A 19,764-nucleotide genomic window follows, 5' to 3' on the forward strand; every position below is an offset into this window, starting at 1 on the left:
ATACTCTAACCAGAGAAATAATACTCTATCCAGGTTCAGTAGTGACCCAGCCTTGCTGCAAGTGGAAGTGGTGGCACAGATGGAGAAAGATGGAGATTGAGCCCAATAGGTTCTTCCTAACATCTCCATCCTTCCACAGTCTTGATGGGTGTAGGCAAGACTTAGGTTGCTGAAGTAGTGTGTGTGTGCATGTGTGTGGCTGTACAGCACAGCTCGTCAGTCTAGAAATAGCATTTATGCTTTATGAAAGTGGTAACAAATCAACAAGCTCAGACACAAATCCAGGTTATAATGGCTTAATAAATTGCCCAGTGACAGCTGACATAGAGTAAGTATTCTGGTGTGTGCTCTTAGGCAATGATAGGCACACGAAAATGTAGTGTATTGTGACCTAGAGGAAAGCGGGTTAAGATAAATTGAATTAATTTGCTATTGCCAAGGCTTAAGAGCATTCTTGCATAATGTTTCTGGGGCACCATTGATGCAGAGCAGCATGTTAGCAGGAAAAATGTGTGTTTGAGGCCTCTTATCCCTGTGCCTGAGATAGATGGTGACAGTGAATTCAGTTACGTTGATCTATCTGCCGTGCTTTTTATAGGGTTGACTTACAGTTGAAGCCACTAAGGGCAGCAGGAGCTGAAGGGTCTGTCATCAAGACAGAAGATTATTATTCCCGTGAAGATTTTTTCTTTGTTATGATTCCTGATAGATGAGAAATTGCTTTAACTGAGCCTTTGAACTTGACAACTTAGGGCCTCACAAACTGAAGGCTACGTGCCTCAATCAGAAGCCACGTTGTTTCTATCAGGATGGCATTTTAAGAATTTCTTTCATCAAATTTCTTTATTCATAGATAGTGTTAAGTCCTCAACACCCAAAATTTCTGTGCATCTTCCACGAAAGTTTGCAGAGCCACCCACTAGTGTAGCAATTTCTCATTTAAAATTACTTGCTTGTCAGACTCCATGATAGGGAAGGAAGGAAGAAGTCAAAGGCACTCAATTGATTTAGGAGGAGATTTCTTGTTTGAATAGACCTCAATTCCCTTTCATGGTAGAATATAAACCTTGTGGGGCTTTTTTATTGCTAACCTGTTTGAATCTAGTCTACAACTGCAATTAAAATGAGGAAAGAAATAAAAGTGATGGCTTTTTGCCAGATGGTCTTGTTTGTTTGTTTTTAATTTGGTTTTTCTGTTGTTACACAAAAGGTTGAGTGTGCTAAGGGTAAGTTAACACTTTTTCTTTTTCTTTTCCTTTTTTTTTTTTTTTTTTTGTGGCTCAGCAAATTGGTTTGACTTAAGGGCTCATTTTTAGAGGAACAGAATCGCCCAGTAAGAAGCTGTTTTATTTCTGTCAACAATTTCCATTGGCATCATGCCGAATTTCTGCAAATTAGACCTCCAGCACAAAGCCCTGTTGGAGTTGGCAGGGGCTTTGCCATTGGCCTCTGTAGGGTCAAACCATTACCCTGTGTAGCCAAATTGTCTCTGCAGAAGACTAGGCACAGTAACAGAAGACTGAGATAACAAATTGATATTCACATTTTCAGGTTGCCAAGTCAACTTCTGGAAATGTCTTCTCTACTGCAGTTTCTCTTGGAGGAGCATGGATGTGGCATGCTTTTCCACTCCTCTGTCAAAGCCAACTAAGGAGTGAAAAGACGATATGTAAAAGCCAATAACCTTGAGCCTGGGAATGAGACAAGAAATAGCCTGAGGCTATAAAGATATAACATTATATCTTAGCCACCTCCTCAGGAGAGGTCCAAGCCAGGATCAGTAGTCACTACTGAAAAACCACCTCTCCTCCCTCTGTGAAGGTCACTTGTAAAAGAAAGTTACTCTAGCATCTAGTTGGAACAAAAGTCCCCACCTGAGTGGGCAAGAAAAGTTTTCTTTCTGTTTCCAGTAAACAATACTGGCTTGGGCAACATCTTGCTTCTAGGGCAAAGCTCATTGAATAGCCTCACCCTTCCTTTCTTAACAGAGGCAGTAATACCTAGGCCAGTACAGTATATCCACTCCTCCAATCAACAGTTTTTTCTCTCAGAGAGTAACCAACCTTATAAAAAATAAATCTTATTTCTTATAAGAATAAATCTTAAGAAGGACATTGAGGTGCTGGAGCGTGTCCAGAGAAGGGCAACGAAGCTGGTGAAGGGTCTAGAGCACAAGTCCTATGAGGAGTGGCTGAGGGAACTGGGGTTGTTTAGCCTGGAGAAGAGGAAGCTGAGGGGAGACCTCATCGCGCTCTACAACTGCCTGAAAGGAGGTTGTAGCGAGGTGGGTGTTGGTCTCTTCTGCCAAGTAACAAGCAATAGGACGAGAGGAAATGGCCTCAAGTTGCGCCAAGGGAGATTTAGACTGGACATTAGGAAACATTTCTTTACTGAAAGAGTGGTCAGGCCTTGGAACAGGCTGCCCAGGGAAGTGATGGAGTCACCATCCCTGGAGGTATTTAAAAGACGTGTAGATGTCGTGCTTAGGGATGTGGTTTAGTGATGGACTTGGCAGTGTTAGGTTAACGGTTGGACTCGATGATCGTAAAGATCTTTTCCAACCTAAATGATTCTATGATTCTATAAAATAAAAGTAAAGTTAAAAGCAGAGAGAAATACCTCATGAAAAACAAAAACATGTATTTGGAAACTAAGTCTAGCCTGACATCTCCACGCAACATGCACAGAAATTAATGGACAATGCATAGCTATGAACAGTGCTGTACAATATTTAGGTTATAAATGATTGGGAATTTGTCAGTTGTGTGAGTTCCAGTGCCATGATAGTGAGATGGGGAATTAATCATACCATGTGATCTTACAAGCAGAGCGATTATTTGGTTATTGCATCATCATTACAGATTACATTATACTTTGGCTGAGGTGAACATCTAAACAGAAGAAGAGCTGGGATGGGATTCAATCTGATTTAGGCATGTGGGGTGGGAATCAGCTCAAGATTGAGACTCCTGAATTTAGTTATTATTATGAGATGAGTGTCTAAAATGGCACTATAATTACGGAGATGTAGGGGTAGGCCAGTCCCTGTGCTGGAAGACCTTAATTTCAGCATCTCCAAAGCAGGCAGTGCTTGCTCAGTGCTACCCCATCTTCCAGGTGTGTCCCAGCAACTGGGTCATGAGTGGGATCTATAAAAAGCTTTTAAATAAGATCAAGGAAGCCTTCTTGACGAGGCTGGGGAGAAAAGCAGCTGTTGCTGTGGGCAAATTCAGCATGAGTCACTCAGCAGCTAGCCCTTCAGATAGGTCATGTCTTCTGGGCAACATAAAAGAAAAGTGCTGGATAAATCTGTCACTGATAAAATGAGTTTTCATCTGTCTTGTGTTGAAGAGGCCTGCAGAAATCTCTGTGTAAATCTCTTCCTTTTGCATCGGTGGTGGTAGCCCAGGTAAAAGGACCTAAGTATCTTAGAGGGGATTTTGAGGCCTCCAGGTTTCATGATTGATTGAGGCAAATCTGAGCCCACGCTTTTGCTGAAGGCACTGGGGACTGGGCACTGTCCCAGCTTCATAAATAATGCCAGGAGCTGCAACATTGCCAGGATTGCATGTGATGTCTTAAATATATCTTTAAGCTGATTTAAATATGTCTTGGTGTCCTGCCACAAACCTTCCACGCCACAGGATGCCGCAGAATTTAAGGGTACAGGGGGGGAACATGGGGTCTGCGCAGGGGTCACATCCATGTATAGGAGATGTCCTACACAGGGAGGGACAGGTCAGGTCTCGTGATGGGGATTCCCGTGACTGGGGCAATGACACTCAGGCAGACTGTTTACATCACAATGTATTCCCAGGCCAGCTGTGATGGGGCGGGTGGGAGTATGATCAATCATTCAAGTGCCCCTTTATACTTCTTTGATCTAAATCCTTCTTTGACCCCAGTCCTAAACCTGTAACACACCGTATCCCCAATAAAGAAGACAAGGGAGACTTGCGCAGTGATGCTCTGTGATGCGCTGCAGTGTTTTTGTGGAGTTGATAGACCTCTTTTTGTAGATTTTTGCTGCATTCACAGGAGGCTGATGCATGCACATGTGTTGGTTGTGTGTGTATATGTCCCTCAAAACCTCAGACTGACTCCTGTCCAGCTAAGCTGCTTATATTGACCTAGAGAAATTCAGCAGCTGGTCAAGACCCACAACCCCTAGCAGTTATTAATGAGCAGGGATACCTCGAGCAGACCTGAGGACTGTGATATATATGTATTTAATGCAATGACAGATTCAGCTCTGAGTTAATTACTGCCTCCATCATCTGAACTGCATTTTTCTAGGTGGGTCAGCTGGTCACTACATCAGTTTTAGGAGAAAGATGTTTTTCTCGGGGCTAACATTATTTGAAAGTATAACATGCTACTAGGCACAGGGAAGAAGCCTGGTAGGGTTATTGCTCAGTCTTGTTTTTCCCACCCTTATGTCCCTTCTTTTTGCCTCTTTCTCAGAAAGCCTGATGGCATCTTGACTGTATTCTTCCTATGATTTGACAAAGCGGGCTGTGTTTTTCACAACAGCCATATACTGCCGTATACATACACATGTATGCTGTGCTGCATGCTGGCTGTGGGTAGCTCTCTTGCTTTTCTCACCATTCCATAAAGCTCTGAACTTGACCCCCTATTGACACCCTAAAATTTTTGCCCAACTTCTCAACTAAGCACATTTCAACATCACACCAGCTTTCTAACCAACCACGTGCTTTGTCCCTACTCATCCATCTCCTTATTGAAAGGACAGTGTACATTCCCAACAGCTCATTAAATATTTGCCCTCAAATGACTGCAAGAAGTCCCCTTCTCTTTCAAAGCAAATGTGGTATCTTTAGATACCGCGTAGAGAATAGAGAATAGACCTCTATTGCCTTGTTAGGCAATAAACAGGTGTATGCTCAGGGCAGCTCAGTCTCAGAAGGCAATAAACGCCCCTCATTTTGAAATGAAGTCATTTCTTTGAGAGCCATAGGCCTGGTTCCTATCCAGAAGGTAGGCATTCACACCCGTGTTCAGGGAACGCTGAAGACTCCATGACCAGCAAGACAGTATTTTGCATTCACTTCATACAGGTGTGAACATCCATCTAAAATACGAAATAATAGGAATTATTTCAAAGATTTGTCTACGTTTGAGGAATATAGACTACTTTCACAACAGTAGTACAGTGCAATATGTACATTTTTCCCTGTCTTGCTATCTCAGAAAGGATTCTCCATAAAGGGCAGATTTCTGCCATCTGACCGTGGGCATCTCATACCCCTTAAAACACCTGTGAATATCGCAAAGGTCTCCACAGGAAATCCCCATCCTTCTGGAGCAACAGCTGGAAGCCCAACACAATACTTGGCAGTGACCAAAATGACAGTAGCAGTGTACTTTTAAGCAGCTGACTCTTGCACAGTGTCTCCTTTCCAGATAGTCTTCAGTTAGAGTTGTAAATGTAGATGCATACAGCATAGATGGTTGGGCACCCTAAGGCAAGGGAGGGTTGGCCCATACAGTAGGTCTAAGACATGCCTTGTTTTATCCTCAAGTAAACTTCTACAATAATCGAGATTAAATTTTCTTATTGACTGCAAGGAATTTAAAGAGAAGCACAAAAGTGTTTGTGGGGGCAAAGAGGTTTCTATGCCTCGTTGGCTGGAGGCAGAATCAGTCTCAGCAGTTAGTCATCGGCAGCGCGTGTGGAAAGGGAGGGGACCTTCGTGGGAAAAGCAAATGGCCCACATCTAATGCAGTCCCAAAGGGGGAAGCAGAGGGGAGCCACTTGGGCAGATGTGCCATCCGCAAAGCCAAGGAAGACCATCTCACTGCAACATCTCGTGTGGACATGAGCAGGGCAAGATCCCTGAAGAAAGACGGGGAAATAAGCTGTTGTAAATGAGATAGTGGAAGGGGAGAGAATAGAAAAAGCAGTGCTGTAATGCTGCTTTTCCTGCTGAAAATGTCTTTTCTAAACATAGCCTGTACTAGTCTTTCAACACTGACACATCGTGAGGTCTGCTCTTTATGAAAAAAAGTCTTCTGTGAGATGTAATAACTCATCTCTGCCTAGTGTCTGTCATCTAAAGGGTGAAGCATCTTATATAAACGTGGATTTTATTTCCCAGCATTATAACAGCCATTCTGAGGCTGAATCCGATTGATCAGGAAGGTAGAGACCCATTACCAAGGGCTGCATGTAATAAGGTCTCTCAAAAGCCAGGAAGGGCTGTTTTCCAAATGTGTCGCTGAGTTGGCTGTCAAAGAGGATTCAATGGAAAAACAACACTGCAGTCAACAGTGAAACTGCCTCTCTCATAGAAATATCTGGTCTGGTTTAAACTTACCCAGCTTAGGCAATAGTAGCAAGAAGCCCAGGCAGCGAGAAAATACCATGATTTAATTTGTAAGACAGGACAGTGCATCCAAATCTGTTCCAGTGCAGGACATCCCCATGCCGCAGGGAATCCCTGGCTGCAATGTGTTATTGCCGTGTGCTCAAAATGATGCATAAAAATATCTTTTCTCCAGGTAAAACAAAAAATGGGGTGGTAGCTACTGCTCAGATAGCCAAATATCCCTCAGCATGGAGCAAAGAATTGATCTCCTACAGGTCCCTCAGAGAAGAAGTTGCCAAAACCCAACTGCTGCCCATGTGCATGATCCACCTTAGGTCTGTAACAAGCCACCACCACGTTAGAGAAGGAGGTAGGGCCAGAGACTCCCACAAAAACAATGGTTGACAATACTGGGAGAAGAGGTGATGGATTTGGGCACCCAGATCTGGGGCTTCTGCTGCCACAGCCCAAGTTCAACACAGCTTCCTCTCTGTGACAGCAGTAGCTCTGCAAACTCAGGCTGGGGATCCCTGCCTGAGAGTCTCTGTTTGGCAGAAATCACATCTGCTTTTTGTGAGCAGCCTTTCCTGGTCCCATAAAGTGTTGCAGCTCCTTGTGACGTGCTCCAGCCTCATGTCTCTGCCATAGCTTCAATGCAACCATCCAGAAAGGATTCCCCGATGTTCAATCCCCAAAACAAATCCATGTTTGAGGAGCGTGTGGTTGAGATGCATCAAAACTGTCCCCTTAAACCTCGTGTCTCACCTGTGAGCTGCTGAATTAGGGCCAAATAGTGACAGACTGAAACCATAAAAGAATTCAGTAGCCCCAACAGGGCTGCGTACACCCACACCAGCAGATCCCCGCTGGCCGCAGACACACCAAGCAGGCACTCAGGCTTTGGGCAAAAGAAATGAGGTGTGCCGACGTCACATAGCCATATGCACTCCATAGCATTGAGAAACAAAGAGCACAGGGATGCCATAGGGAAGACGCTGCTGCATCCCCAGCCCTCGTCAGCTCAGCTCTGTGTCACCTTCCCTGGGAGTTAACTGCCTGCTCTGCCTCCGCCTTCCCCCATCACCACCCTGCAACAAGTCTCTGCTTATGCCATCTGCCTCACTGGAGGGAGCTGATGCGCATATAAATTAACAGGAGCCCATGAGGGTCCCCAGTGTGACATACTGGGGGGTGCTAGGGGAGGGTTGAATTAATTTTGAGGTATCGGTGGGGACAAGTCCCTCTCCAAAACATGTGGCATCGAGAAAACATTTTCCACACTTCTCTTTTTAAGCAGTGTGTTTCATAGCAACTGTTTTCAGCAGGGGAGCGGGGGGGGAAGTGTGAGCTTGTCACTGGTGCAAATCAATTATTGCTCTAAATTCAACACATTGCGTGTGCAGAGCACCAGGGAAGAGCCGCTAACCAGAGAGTGCTAGCAGCCAGATTCTCGTGCCCATGCCCCGGTAAGTGCAGGGTATTACCCAAGCAGACTCACTGAAGCAAGGAGGCTGTTGCCGAATCAACATCTCAAGGGTGCTTAGGCAGCGTGGATGTGTGTAACGATGCAACCAGTGATCTCCTGTAAAGCTGCAGCTGGACCTGGATGCATCGCGTGCTGGGGCAATGGCCAGGGCTGACATACTTCTTTGGGCAGCTGATTCCTACCTTCAGGTGTTTTGCAGTGGGTTTGGTCCCTAAGTGTCAGAGAGAAATTTCCCATTTTTTTTCTTTTGTAAGGTGACTGTTCTCATTACCTGTGCTGCAGTGAAATCTTCACACAGCAAGTTACTGTGTTTAATTATTCATTTCCTGAACAATCCTCCTTCCCTTTTCAAATCTCTCCCCTTCCAATGCAATCAAATCTCTCCATGCTCGTTAGTGTTTACCCTGCTTCTCCTTCTTATCCTTTTCTTTATTTTAAAAATAGGTACCCCAGTCCTTCTTTTCCTGAGTATTCACAATTATTTATAGACTTGACTTTCTTCAAACCCCTGTCTCAAACTCCTTCAGGTTTTGCAGTATCTACCAGGCCAAGGAGTGATTATAACTGGACTTTGCTTTCAAGGGCTTTCAAGGGGTTTTTTGGGTTTGTTTTGTTTTTTTTTTAATCCTGGGGAATCAGTTTGTTCAAGTCAGAGGCTTCATTTCTTTGGGTTTAGGGAGCCAGGTAGTACTAGCAGGCAGCCCCACTGAGAATGACGGGGGGGGACCATGATGCCCAAGTCACTCAGTGTCGTTCCTCAAGATGCTGAATTTAGTGCCAAAAATAGCGTAAGAAATTCCCACCCATTCTTGTTTACTCTCCAGCGCAGATCACTTCCATCATGCTGAACCAAGTGTTTGCTGGCTGCACCACAAACCAGTCACTGAGTTGGTCTCAGTTCAAAGTAGCGCCTTTCTGGAGGGTTCTTCTGAACCAGCGCAATGGTTTGCTTCACAGCTCACCCCACAAACCCACGCCTGGCAGAGCAGAGAGGCTGGTGACTGCACATCAGGGTAGGACCTTCTGGCATCCACTCTGCCACTAAGCCAACTTCCCACAGATATACATCCACAACCTACAGAGAGCAGCACCATGTTGGTAGGGATCATGATCCAGCGTATCAGTTCGTCACTGCTCAGCAGGGTTTCCAAGCTTGAGTGCATCTCCAGGCTCACACAGTCAGACTGCATCCAAACCTGAGCTGGCTCTCTCAAGGATGCACGCTGTACTCTCCATGCAGGGGTTAACGTGTGTCAAGCGTGTTCACCCCAAGCAAGCTTGGTAGGGCTTTCGGCTTTTTACCATAGAGCTCATTCCATAAGGGCTTCAGGTGCTGCAAAAAGCAATCCCAAAGATACATGCAGAGCAAGGTTTACTGGTAATTTGGTGTGTTTGCTATGGAAACATGCTTCAGTTCACCACTCTGTTCCTTCTCTTCCAGGTAGGCTGCAAAGCTATGATGGTTTTCTTCCAGTACTGCGTCATGGCCAACTTCTTCTGGCTCCTGGTGGAGGGGTTGTATCTTCACACTCTGTTGGTCATCTCCTTCTTTTCAGAGAGGAAGTACTTTTGGTGGTACATCTTGATTGGCTGGGGTACGCATCTTCTCAAAACTGAATGCCAAGAGGTGATCCTGACAGGCATTTTTAAGAGCAAATTTTGTCCACAGACCTGGGGGCTCAGACAGGGCAGAGATGTAGTATACACGTCTACCTTGCTGCCAAGAACAGTTAGTGCAACCAGGAGCAAGATCAACTGATGGCCAGAGGAGTTTAACAGCATTAGCCTAAATCTTCAAAGGTATTTAAGAACTTAGTTTGTGCTAAGTTAATTGAGAGTTGAGCACCTCAGTGTCTTTAAGGACTGTGGGCCTGAGACTCCTCATCACCTTTATAGTCATTTGGTCCTTTGATCCTGACTGGGATGCCAAAGTTGATATCATGCATTGACCTTAAATTGTAAGGATGGATCCCAGCAAAGCAGGACTCCTGGACTGAACCAGACACTGCAGCCATCACTCTCTCCTCATCTTACTGAATTCAGGCCAGCTAGCTATCCCGAGATCCCATCGCCGGTGTGCTAATGCTGATAACCTTCTGCTAACTGCATTCGTGATTTCTCCAGCTTTGATGGGAGTCTAGTCTCAAACACATAAAAAATAAAGTAAAACAAAACAAAATAAAACAAAATAAAATAAAATAAAATAAAATAAAATAAAATAAAATAAAATAAAATAAAATAAAATAAGAAAATGCTAGGGAAGACAGAATTAAACTCTTCACAAAGTAACTCAGAGCTGAATTGCTAACTTATGCGAATTAATCCTACCAGATCAACTTCTCTTCTTTCTCCAAAGAGGAAACAGAGATCTCTTTTCCCCTTTAAGCCATTTAGCTGAAGATTTATGTATAAGTAAGCAAAATGGCTTTCTATTGCATGCTCTCGATAGCTGAAACAGAAATAATTAGAGCGGGAAAGAATCTTGAAAAGAAAAGAAAAAGTAAAACTGTGTCATGTGCAGGGGTATGCCTGGACTCAGGATTTGATCAGTTAGCCGTAGAGTAACTTCCATCAAAAGTGACAGGAGTTACGCTTAGGTTCACAGTGCAGAAGAGAGACAATTCTCTGTGCTATAAGCATAAGAAGAGACAAGCAGGCCGTGTTTCAGATGCAGTTAATCAGGTCAGACCTTCTTTAAACCTGCCTTGTGCATAGATACCCTTTCTTTCAGCACAGAAGAGCTGGCAGATTTTAAAGAAAAATGTATGAAACTAATGATTTTAAATCAGAGGAAATCTCTTGCACTCGTAGTGTATTCTACGGTTGCTTGTGGGAGGAAGGGCAATTCAAGAAAATGACAGGTGCTGGAAGGATCTTTTTGCCTTTCAGTCATCCCTCATTTGCAAAAGCATCAGTGATGGGTCTGAAATGGATCATGCAGGAATTAATAATTTGGACGCACTCATTACAGTTCTTACTGGTTTTATTACCATTGCACTTGGAAATTTCTGATAATAAACAATACGCGATACCGTGACTAACGCAGAACAAAGTGACGTGTCCTTCCTGGAGTATTTCCAATCTAAATCTAATTAAAGATGAGAGACAGAGAAAAGAAGCATCTCAAGGATGGAACAAGACCACCCTAGTCAGGCAGAAGATCATGGAGTAAGGAGCAGAGGCAGGTTCATCTGGCCAACTACAGACATCTACATGTGAACTTGTCACTCCAGGCTCCCTGTGTAGTGTCATGGTTTAATGCGGCAGGCAGCCAAATACCACGCAGCCGCTCGCTCGCTCCCCCCCCTGCAGTGGGATGGGAGAGAATCGGAAGGGTAAGAGTGAGAAAAACTCATGGATTGAGGTAAAGACAGTTTAATAGAACAGAAAAGGAAGGGAAAATAACAATAATAATAATAGTAATAGTAAGAGTAAGAGTAAGAGTAAGAGTAAGAGTAATAGAGTAATAGTAATAAATAGTAATAATAGAATATACAAAATGAGTGATGCACAATGCAATTGCTCACCACCCGCACTGACCAATAACCAAGTAGCCATCGCTACTTCCTGGAACACGCCTACCATTCATATACTGAGCATGACGTCACATGGTATAGAATAGCTTACTGGCCAGCTGGGCCAGCTGTCCTGGCTATGCTCCCTCCCAGCCTCTTCCAGAGCATGGAAGCTGAATGTCCTTGACTAGCAGGGTACTTAGCAACAACTGAAAACATCAGTGTGTTATCAACATTCTCCTCATACTCAATCCAAAACACAGCACTAGGAAGAAATTTAACTCTCTCCCAGCCGAAAGCAGGACAATAGTCAGTGGAGATCCAGGCAATACAGTCAAGGGAGTCCAAGGGCATATTCCTTGTCCTAAAGCAAACTTCTAAAGTAGCTCAGATAACCTGTGTGTTAGAAGTACATATTTCTCCCCGTTGATGCTAAAGAGAGCCTGATGACTGGCTTAGATACAGGTGTCCACACTGTAGATGTCTAAAGTGATTCCTATTCCTTGCATTTCACCATCAGAAGTTTTTTTGTAGGCACTGCAACAGGAAGATAAATCTGCTAGAGAGCAGTTACAGGAAACTCATCCTAATGGCCAGTGGGAGAGAAAGGCAACATGTTGCTTGTTTGGCATGTAAGCATTGAAAATGTGAAGCATTTGCCCGCTCTTGAGGGAAGGCATCGCCTCAGTCGCTCGGGAGAGATGGAGACTGGGGGAGAACAGCCCTGAAAACATTGATAATGATTTCTGACAGTAACACCATCTCTTCTTTTGTCAGGTGCCCCCTCCATGTTCATCACTGCTTGGACTATTGTCAGGATTTACTTTTTCGATGTTGGGTAAGCCTGTGGACTCAATTATCTTTCCTTTATAATTCTTCCTTCCTTTATCTCCATGGAAGGCCCTGCAGTTTTAGTAACCCAGCCATCCTGCCCTAACCCCAACAGCAGTCAGAGCAGAGCGGAGGCTTTCCCCTGCCACCGTCAACCGGGAAACACTCCAAGGTCTCCCTGAAGACAGACGGTTTGTGTCAACTTAGGCCAGTCACTCACCCTCTTTGTTTCCCAATCTCTTGGTCAGGATATTTGCAGGGAATTTGTGAACAGACCCTGATGGTCGCATTTGGCCCTGTGATGCTGTGTATAACAAAGATACCAGCTGAGCAGCTGCCCCGTGCGCGGAGCTTTGCGTCCTGCAGAATTGACCCTAAATATGCTCATGCAGCAGATACTTAATAAACACACCCATTAGCTCTCCCACAGAAAAAGTTTAAAAACTCTTTTTTCTTTTTTCCCCAGGCAGATCTTGGGATCTGTTCTTCATCCTCTTTAACCTATTTAAATATTTTATAGAAGATATATAGAATATATCTCTCTATATATATCTATCTTCTATATTCTAGAATATAGAATATTTTAGATATTTTATAGAAGAAGCAGATAGAATACAGCTAAGTAAATGAGGCAGATATCAGAGCTATCCAAGGATATATGCAAGTAAATAGGATCTGATTCTGCAATCCTCCTTCATGCTTTTACTCAAGCAGTCAAACTATAGTAATTGGAAAGGCTTTTATGAGAAAACACTCCAGAGAGTTACAGAATCAGGTGCTCATTATGTACTCACTGTGCATGCCCTGGCTTCTTGCACTTGCAGCATATGGTTAATTCCATTTTCTCCCGTGCATTCTGCCTCTCCAAATCTGACCTGATTTGTCCTCATTTCAGTAAGAGAAGCAGCTCAGATTTCTCACTGCGTTTTTGATTTATAGTCATGCTAACACATTTCCTGAGGGCTACTGACTTTTTTTTATGGTTTCACTCTATCTGCATAAAACTGACCTTATTTACTCTGTTAATAAATAGCCTCTACAATGAGATAGAGAGCAAAGGATTTAACCAGTCTGGATACCAATTCTTCTCACTACATATTCCCAGCAATTCTTAATAAAAATACAGTTGTTTTTGCATTTTCTGGAGGCTTTAAAGCTCTACATTTTTGTGCCAAGTAAAACAGAGTGTGAATTTACAGGATATGCTAATACCTAACATAGATTTTTTTGGCATACTAAAATTACCTACAGAGAAAAATTACAGGAAATTAATCCAGATTAAATAAAACCTAATTATGTAAGATTGGTTAAACAACATTAATCCTCTATTTAAACATTCTAACTCCAAATTAAAATGACCTTCATTCAGACTGCCTGAATTTATTTTAAAAATGAAGTGCACTAGACATAATTAGGGCCACTTTAACGCTAAATGAAAGGACAGCATGCACCTGAATAAGTATAAGCATCTGTATCTGAGCCATTTGCTCTGGTCTCCTTTTATAGCTAGTGGAGATTTAATCAGTGTAGTCCATGGAGTGCAATTCTTTTCATCCTAAAGCTGATGCCTAAAATAGGTCTCAGGAACTCTGCCCTAGAAGTGCCTCTCTTCATCTACCATTACTTGCTCTGTCAACATTTTGAATTAGATGAGCTGAATCCAGGTGAAATTGTCTACGATGAGTTCCACTAATCTATTTCAAACATGAATGCAGACCAGTTTTCAAAAATGCTCTCCTAAAAATGCACCTTCAATCACCTGACTCTTGTGAGGTCTGCAGAGAAATGTGTCCCAAGCAATATTACTCGTTTCCACATCATTCCTATTCTGTCTTTTCCTTGTTGGCTTTAAAATATAGTTCCAGATGACCTAGTTAAGTGGTGTGGTTTGCAGACAATTCTGACTTCAGGATGAAGTAAATCACAGCCTGGACCCTATGGACTTGTCCGACTAGATCCATAGCTCAGATGCAGCTAGCTAGATTTAGTCTGACTAATCCCACCATAGGCTGTCATCTTTTTCTGAAGGGCATATATGTTTTTTTCTGATGGTGCCAATTGCTCCATGCTTAACAAAACCCCCATCCATGACGGTGGATAGCATTGGAGACCTCATGAGTCTGTGGTTTTTGATAGCATTTCCTTGTAGCAGACCTCAGTGTAGGAGAAACAAAGTGAATCACCATCCTCCCCGACATTCACCCTGAGATAACATCCTCCAGTCCATTCCATTACGAAGGGGAAAAGAGCTCACAGCGTTATATCTGGGGCAACTCCTACCTACCAGCGCTCAAAGCCACTGCAAAGCAAGTCTTCAGCCCTTCCCAGTTCATGCACACCAGGTTTAGTCCTCTTCACATAACCTAGCATAGCCATTTTTAGCATTTAGGGAAACCAAGTATCTGAGAAGGTTACATAGCTGCTTGCTTGCTTTGCTTGATGTTTTAAGTCTGGTTTTGTTTCTTTTTAGGTGCTGGGAGGAAGTAGTGGAATCCCCATTCTGGTGGATCATTAAAACTCCTATTTTGGTGTCTATTTTGGTAAAGTATCAGCACATTCTGCTGGCTGCAAAGCCATCTTTAATACTGAGTGTGGGGGATGAAGGATTGTTGAGAAATATTCTGTAAATGCCCATGGAAAATGCATTGACAGATAAAATCCACTGTATATTGAATGTCTGTCTCAGGCTCACCCTCTGGATAAACATCTTTACCTTTAAGCATTGACCACGGGAAGAGCTTGAGTGTCGAAACAACCAAGGTGGAGCTCATTTGATTTAACTCTTGACCACCTCCATCTCAGCTAGTCACCCTGGGCACTCTGGTGCAGTAGCCATGGGTGTGTGTAGCCAGAGGAGGTTGAGGAACATGGTTAGAGATCCAGGAAGGGCTCATCTTGTCTAATGAATCAGTGGATGTCTAAATTCGATCAGATGAATTGTGCCATGAATGTTTTTGTTTCTCTGAGCTGACCATATGCAGAGCCCAGGTTGACTTGTTCAGTTGTAGATGACACCACTATAAAGTAAAATGGGATGAGTCCTACCACAAATTTCTAGCTAGATACAAAGAGGTTAAGTGAATTCCCCTAGATATTTGCCTCTTGTTATCGCATCCAGTACAAAGTTGGATTCCAGCTATGTGTTTTTAAAGTAAGTTCTTGAGAAGCTTGACTAATTTCCAGATGAATCAACAGAAGTCGTTGATGTCTTACTTCTCTGGATATGATCAATTCTAACCACAGAAACCACGACACTTCTGAAGAACTCTGAGTCCTTCCATCCTTGTTGAATATTATGTGTTTCCTCTGTCACATATCAAGCCAAAACTTGAAATCAAATGAACTTGAGTTAAACTTAGCTTTGAGTTTTCTTAAATGAAGGCAAGTATGTGGGAAGGGAAGAAAAAGAATGCAACAGAAATCAAACCAAATATATCTCTTTTCAGCAGAAATCTTTTCTTAGAAATACATTCTTCTTATTCCACGTACATTATGACCTTTACAGGAAGACTTTTTTTTCTGTAGCATTTGTCATACAGGGATTTCAAACTGAAACAGTTTGAATAGTTACATCTTAATCTATTCACCTCACTGAAAAGAAATAAAATACTTAGATGACACATCTCAAAATATTTATATCATCATATAAAGCTATAGATAGTATTTCCGTTTCCTGAGATAACCTTCTGGTAAAGAAATAGACCCTGTTCTCCTCGGGTCAATGAGTCTGTATTTTCTTTTGGCCAATAAATTATTTCCTCATTGCCAAACAAAATTTACCCAGCAATTTCTGATTTTCCTTCTGCAGATATCATATAAATCTGGCACAAAGGAAGGGCATGATAACCGCTACTTAATTAACAGCAGGTTTCTTCAGGGAGGAATGCAACATTTTCTCCATATCCATGGAAATAAAGCATAGATCTCAATGGGAGGAAGAAATACATATATAAGATATATAAGATATAAGATATTAAGCACTGGGAACAGATCAAGTGCCTTTGATTATACTCTAGGTTGAAAAATAAACTAAACAACTTCTCCTGTTGCCTGATAGCCGTACCTTCTACCATGCAATGCTAAGACTGTACTAACCTATAAGTCATACTCCACCTGACTCATTACTGCCCTGTGTCCATGTTTGCTCTTGACCACTACGAGCCAACACAGTCAGTATTTAACTGCTCTGATCTTACCTTTAGTGCTGCAGCTTGTGTGCTATCAGTGCTCATTAGAGTAATTGATCTAGATAATACTGTTTTGAACTGATAAATTTGACTTGCCATCAAGTCAGACGCAAACCATTTTTATAACAGAAACTATGATAAATGGCATGGGATAGATAAAAAGTGATTAAGCAATGCATCATAACCAAGAAATACAATTAATTTCCAATCACTCATAGCCTTTGAAAAAAGAGTGAGTGTCTATTTGCGAGACGTGCTTCAGTCTACTTTATTCACCTATTGTTGAGATAAATGTAGGAATTGTTGGAGGAAGTTTTACAATCTGTTTTTGCAGGAAATCAGATTGGCTGGTTAACACAATCCCTTCCAGATGTTGAGTCTCTCAAAATCAGAATCATTTGTGCATTTGCTAACCATGAAAGGATAAACAAAGAGGTTGTGTGCCAAACTAAAACACAACTAAGTCCACAGAAATCTGTCATGGCTTTTCTACTGTATATGTTGCATGAATAACAGCGTGATTCAATGGGTAGGACCTTAAAAGCAAATAGATTTGCATTCAACTCATGCCATCTACTATGTGCCTTTAGGAAATTGACATTCCTATCTCTACACCTTTGCTGTTAAATAAAGTTAACATTGCTTGAGTGTGTTGCTGGAGCACTTTCAGATTTTTTGAGTGAAAAGCACCATCTAAAGTCGAGGTATTAGCTAGACTCCTCTGGTGTAACATCCTAGGAGGGAATGTTTTCCACTGTGTCGGTGAAGTCTATCCCTTGTTATACAAGGTCTCCAGCTTCTCTCCAGAGAAGACATGCCCAATAGCATTGAGTAGAGGCCCGCTTGAGTGGATACTGCTTTGTGTTTTGTTTTGGTTTCCTTGGCTCACCGCCTCAGTCTTTGACATGCTCAGCAGCCGGTCCCATGTCACCGTCTCCCGAGGGCTTTGACGTCCGTCGCTCCGCTAACTCCCAAGGCTCTTTTCCCACCCTGTCGTCGGCACTCCCCCGCGCAGCAGGACGTCGTGCATAGCTGTGCTCTATGGGTTTGACATCATCATACTTGGGATGTATGACACAAAGTCCCAAGCAGGCTGATGTCAGGCCCAAGATGGCTGCCATCCTATGTCGGTTTACTATGTACTCCCAGAGTGGGGTTCTCTGCTCATGGCTTTTTAACAACAGCTTGCTCCATGGCAAAAATATTGCAGTAAAAGGAACTCCCCTCTAATGATTGGCTCTTTTCACTGGACAAAAATACTAATTTTTTATTTCTCTCTCTGTTTCCTTTCTACCCATCCCAACAGGTGAACTTCATTCTCTTCATTTGCATCATCCGTATCTTAGTCCAGAAGTTGCATTCCCCAGACGTTGGACACAATGAAACCAGCCAATATTCGTAAGTCCTAGACTTTTTGAACCATATTGTATGGTTTTGGGAAAACCTCTTTGGCTGTTAGTTCAGTATTGCATTCTGCACTGATCAGAATCAAGTATTTGTTAATTGATTAAAGCTGATCAGAAATCAGGAAATGGGGCATTTGCTGAAACGGCTGGGCATGTTTTGTATCAGTTTGAACAGACAGGCAAGAAGGCATTCTCCTGGGATTAACGATGAAGAAGTGAGAGCAACAGTAATGATCATGAAACAAAATAAGATTTTTCTTTGTATGTTCGATATTTATTGGATTCTGAAGGCAGAGGGACCCTTACGGAGAACAAAGAGTGGTTTTCCACAGTATACGGGCTTTTTTTTTCTGAACTAGTTACCCTCAGCTCCCTTTTTCAAAGGAGGAGAGATCTAGAAAATTAGAACATTCAGTAGAATGTATGGCAAATTTTCCTTATGCTAAAGCAGACCCCTAAACTAGGTTGGATTAATTCAATGCATTTCTCTTCACTGTTGAGAAGTAGCACTGTCTCAGAAGTATTGCTTGACATAATGCTTTTATTCCAGGGACATAAGGTTGACCTTAACGGGGCTTTTTATAATGACCAACATGCAAGTGAGATCAGCATCTGTATCAGTGGCCAAGACTGGTCTTAGTTGCCATATTTTAAGAGTGCGAGAAATCTGTCTATCTGCATGGATTTATTCTGGCTTCAATGCAAATAAAATAAAAGTTCAGACCAGCTTATTTTTGACTCTTGCCACTGTCCTGGCTCAGCATTTCAACTATCCTGGATATTGATTAAATGTTTCCTAGAAAAAAACTGAAAAGAAAAAAGTCCAGTGTCTACATGGTCACTGCTGATAAATCTTCTTTGTCTTTGGAGGGAGCTTTGGTACCCTGAAGGTACCCTGAAGAACCACTTTGGTACCCTGAAGAATCTGACCTCAGTTCATCTTTCTGCAAGATGGAAGACAATATCAATATGGTCCTTAAATACTGACCAGCCATGACACTGAGTCTTTCTCTCTGGTGATGGTAAATTGTGCATTTCGTGCCTCGAGATATTCTCAGATTTATGAAAGGAAATTCCAGTATTTGACCTTAAGTTCTCCCTGCAGCAGCCAGAGCCAATTACCTCTTTTTCTGTCATCGTAACATGACAACGTTACCAGACCCCGTGCTTTCTATCACCTCTCTTTATGTATTTCCAATGGGGCATTGTATCTTTGTACCCCCAGGATTGCAACAGCTTTGGCCAGGTACATAGATTAAATCAGCATATTGAAATATGTTCTAGTACTAAGCAGCAGCCTGGAGCAGTTGGCTCCCATTCATCTCAGTAGAAGTGCTGCCAACATGCATTGGAAGTGTTATGCCCAGATTACCTCGGAGGTCATGCTGAGCTTTGGGTTCAGGGCTTTTTACTTCACATTTTCCAATGAAGTGGGAGCTGCCAGGAAAGCTCTCTGCCTTGTAAACAAACGTAGCACGTCAGGGCGGTAAGTAACACGGACTTCCCCCCACCAGCCTGCCAAACAGGAGGCACTGCTGAAGTACAAATGATCTTCACCTCTTCGGTTCCTCACCTTCCTCCTCCACCTGGAAAAACATCTCAGTTCCATTAGGGCATGAATCAGTTGCTCACTTATAGATGTCCAAGCCATATGAGATGCTTTAGCACATTTGAGATACTTGCCTGGACCTGGCATATAGGACCCAGGACCTATGGGAGACTTGCGGCAGCTGGCCACCAGCCAAATTCTCTGGGGCATCTGGAAGTCTCCGTTGACTGCATTGACTGCAGTGGGACATGAGATGCCACGCTTTCCTATGGAAATGAATATTAAGTGTCCCAGTCTGAAGGCTGGATCTCACCAAGGGGAGTTCTCAGCGTGATCCTGAGTTTTTAATGTTTAGATGGCTAGCTGTAGAGACATCAGGGGTCCAGACCCTTTTATAAATGCCAGTAGGCATGTGATCTGCCATTGTAGGTACCTGATTCTTTTACATGTCATTCCCT

At 42.8% G+C, this 19,764-nt stretch overlaps 1 protein-coding gene and 1 long non-coding RNA gene across 2 annotated transcripts in view; one reads left to right on the top strand and one right to left on the bottom strand.

Annotated features, from left to right (window-relative positions):
• Window positions 1-19,764, top strand: part of LOC142079674 (vasoactive intestinal polypeptide receptor) — a 118,770-nt gene that overhangs the window by 86,141 nt on the left and 12,865 nt on the right. Inside the window, exons 7-10 of the mRNA XM_075144291.1 lie at window positions 9,260-9,413; window positions 12,111-12,171; window positions 14,635-14,704; window positions 17,658-17,749. Of these exons, the coding sequence (XP_075000392.1) occupies window positions 9,260-9,413; window positions 12,111-12,171; window positions 14,635-14,704; window positions 17,658-17,749 (377 nt within the window). The remainder of the gene's footprint in view (window positions 1-9,259; window positions 9,414-12,110; window positions 12,172-14,634; window positions 14,705-17,657; window positions 17,750-19,764) is intronic.
• The window catches only part of LOC142079675 (uncharacterized), an 88,796-nt gene that overhangs the window by 30,042 nt on the left and 38,990 nt on the right, over window positions 1-19,764 (bottom strand). The gene's annotated exons all lie outside the window — the stretch shown is intronic.

Source organism: Calonectris borealis, chromosome 2, assembly GCF_964195595.1.
Source record: "Calonectris borealis chromosome 2, bCalBor7.hap1.2, whole genome shotgun sequence".
NCBI lineage: Eukaryota > Metazoa > Chordata > Aves > Procellariiformes > Procellariidae > Calonectris > Calonectris borealis.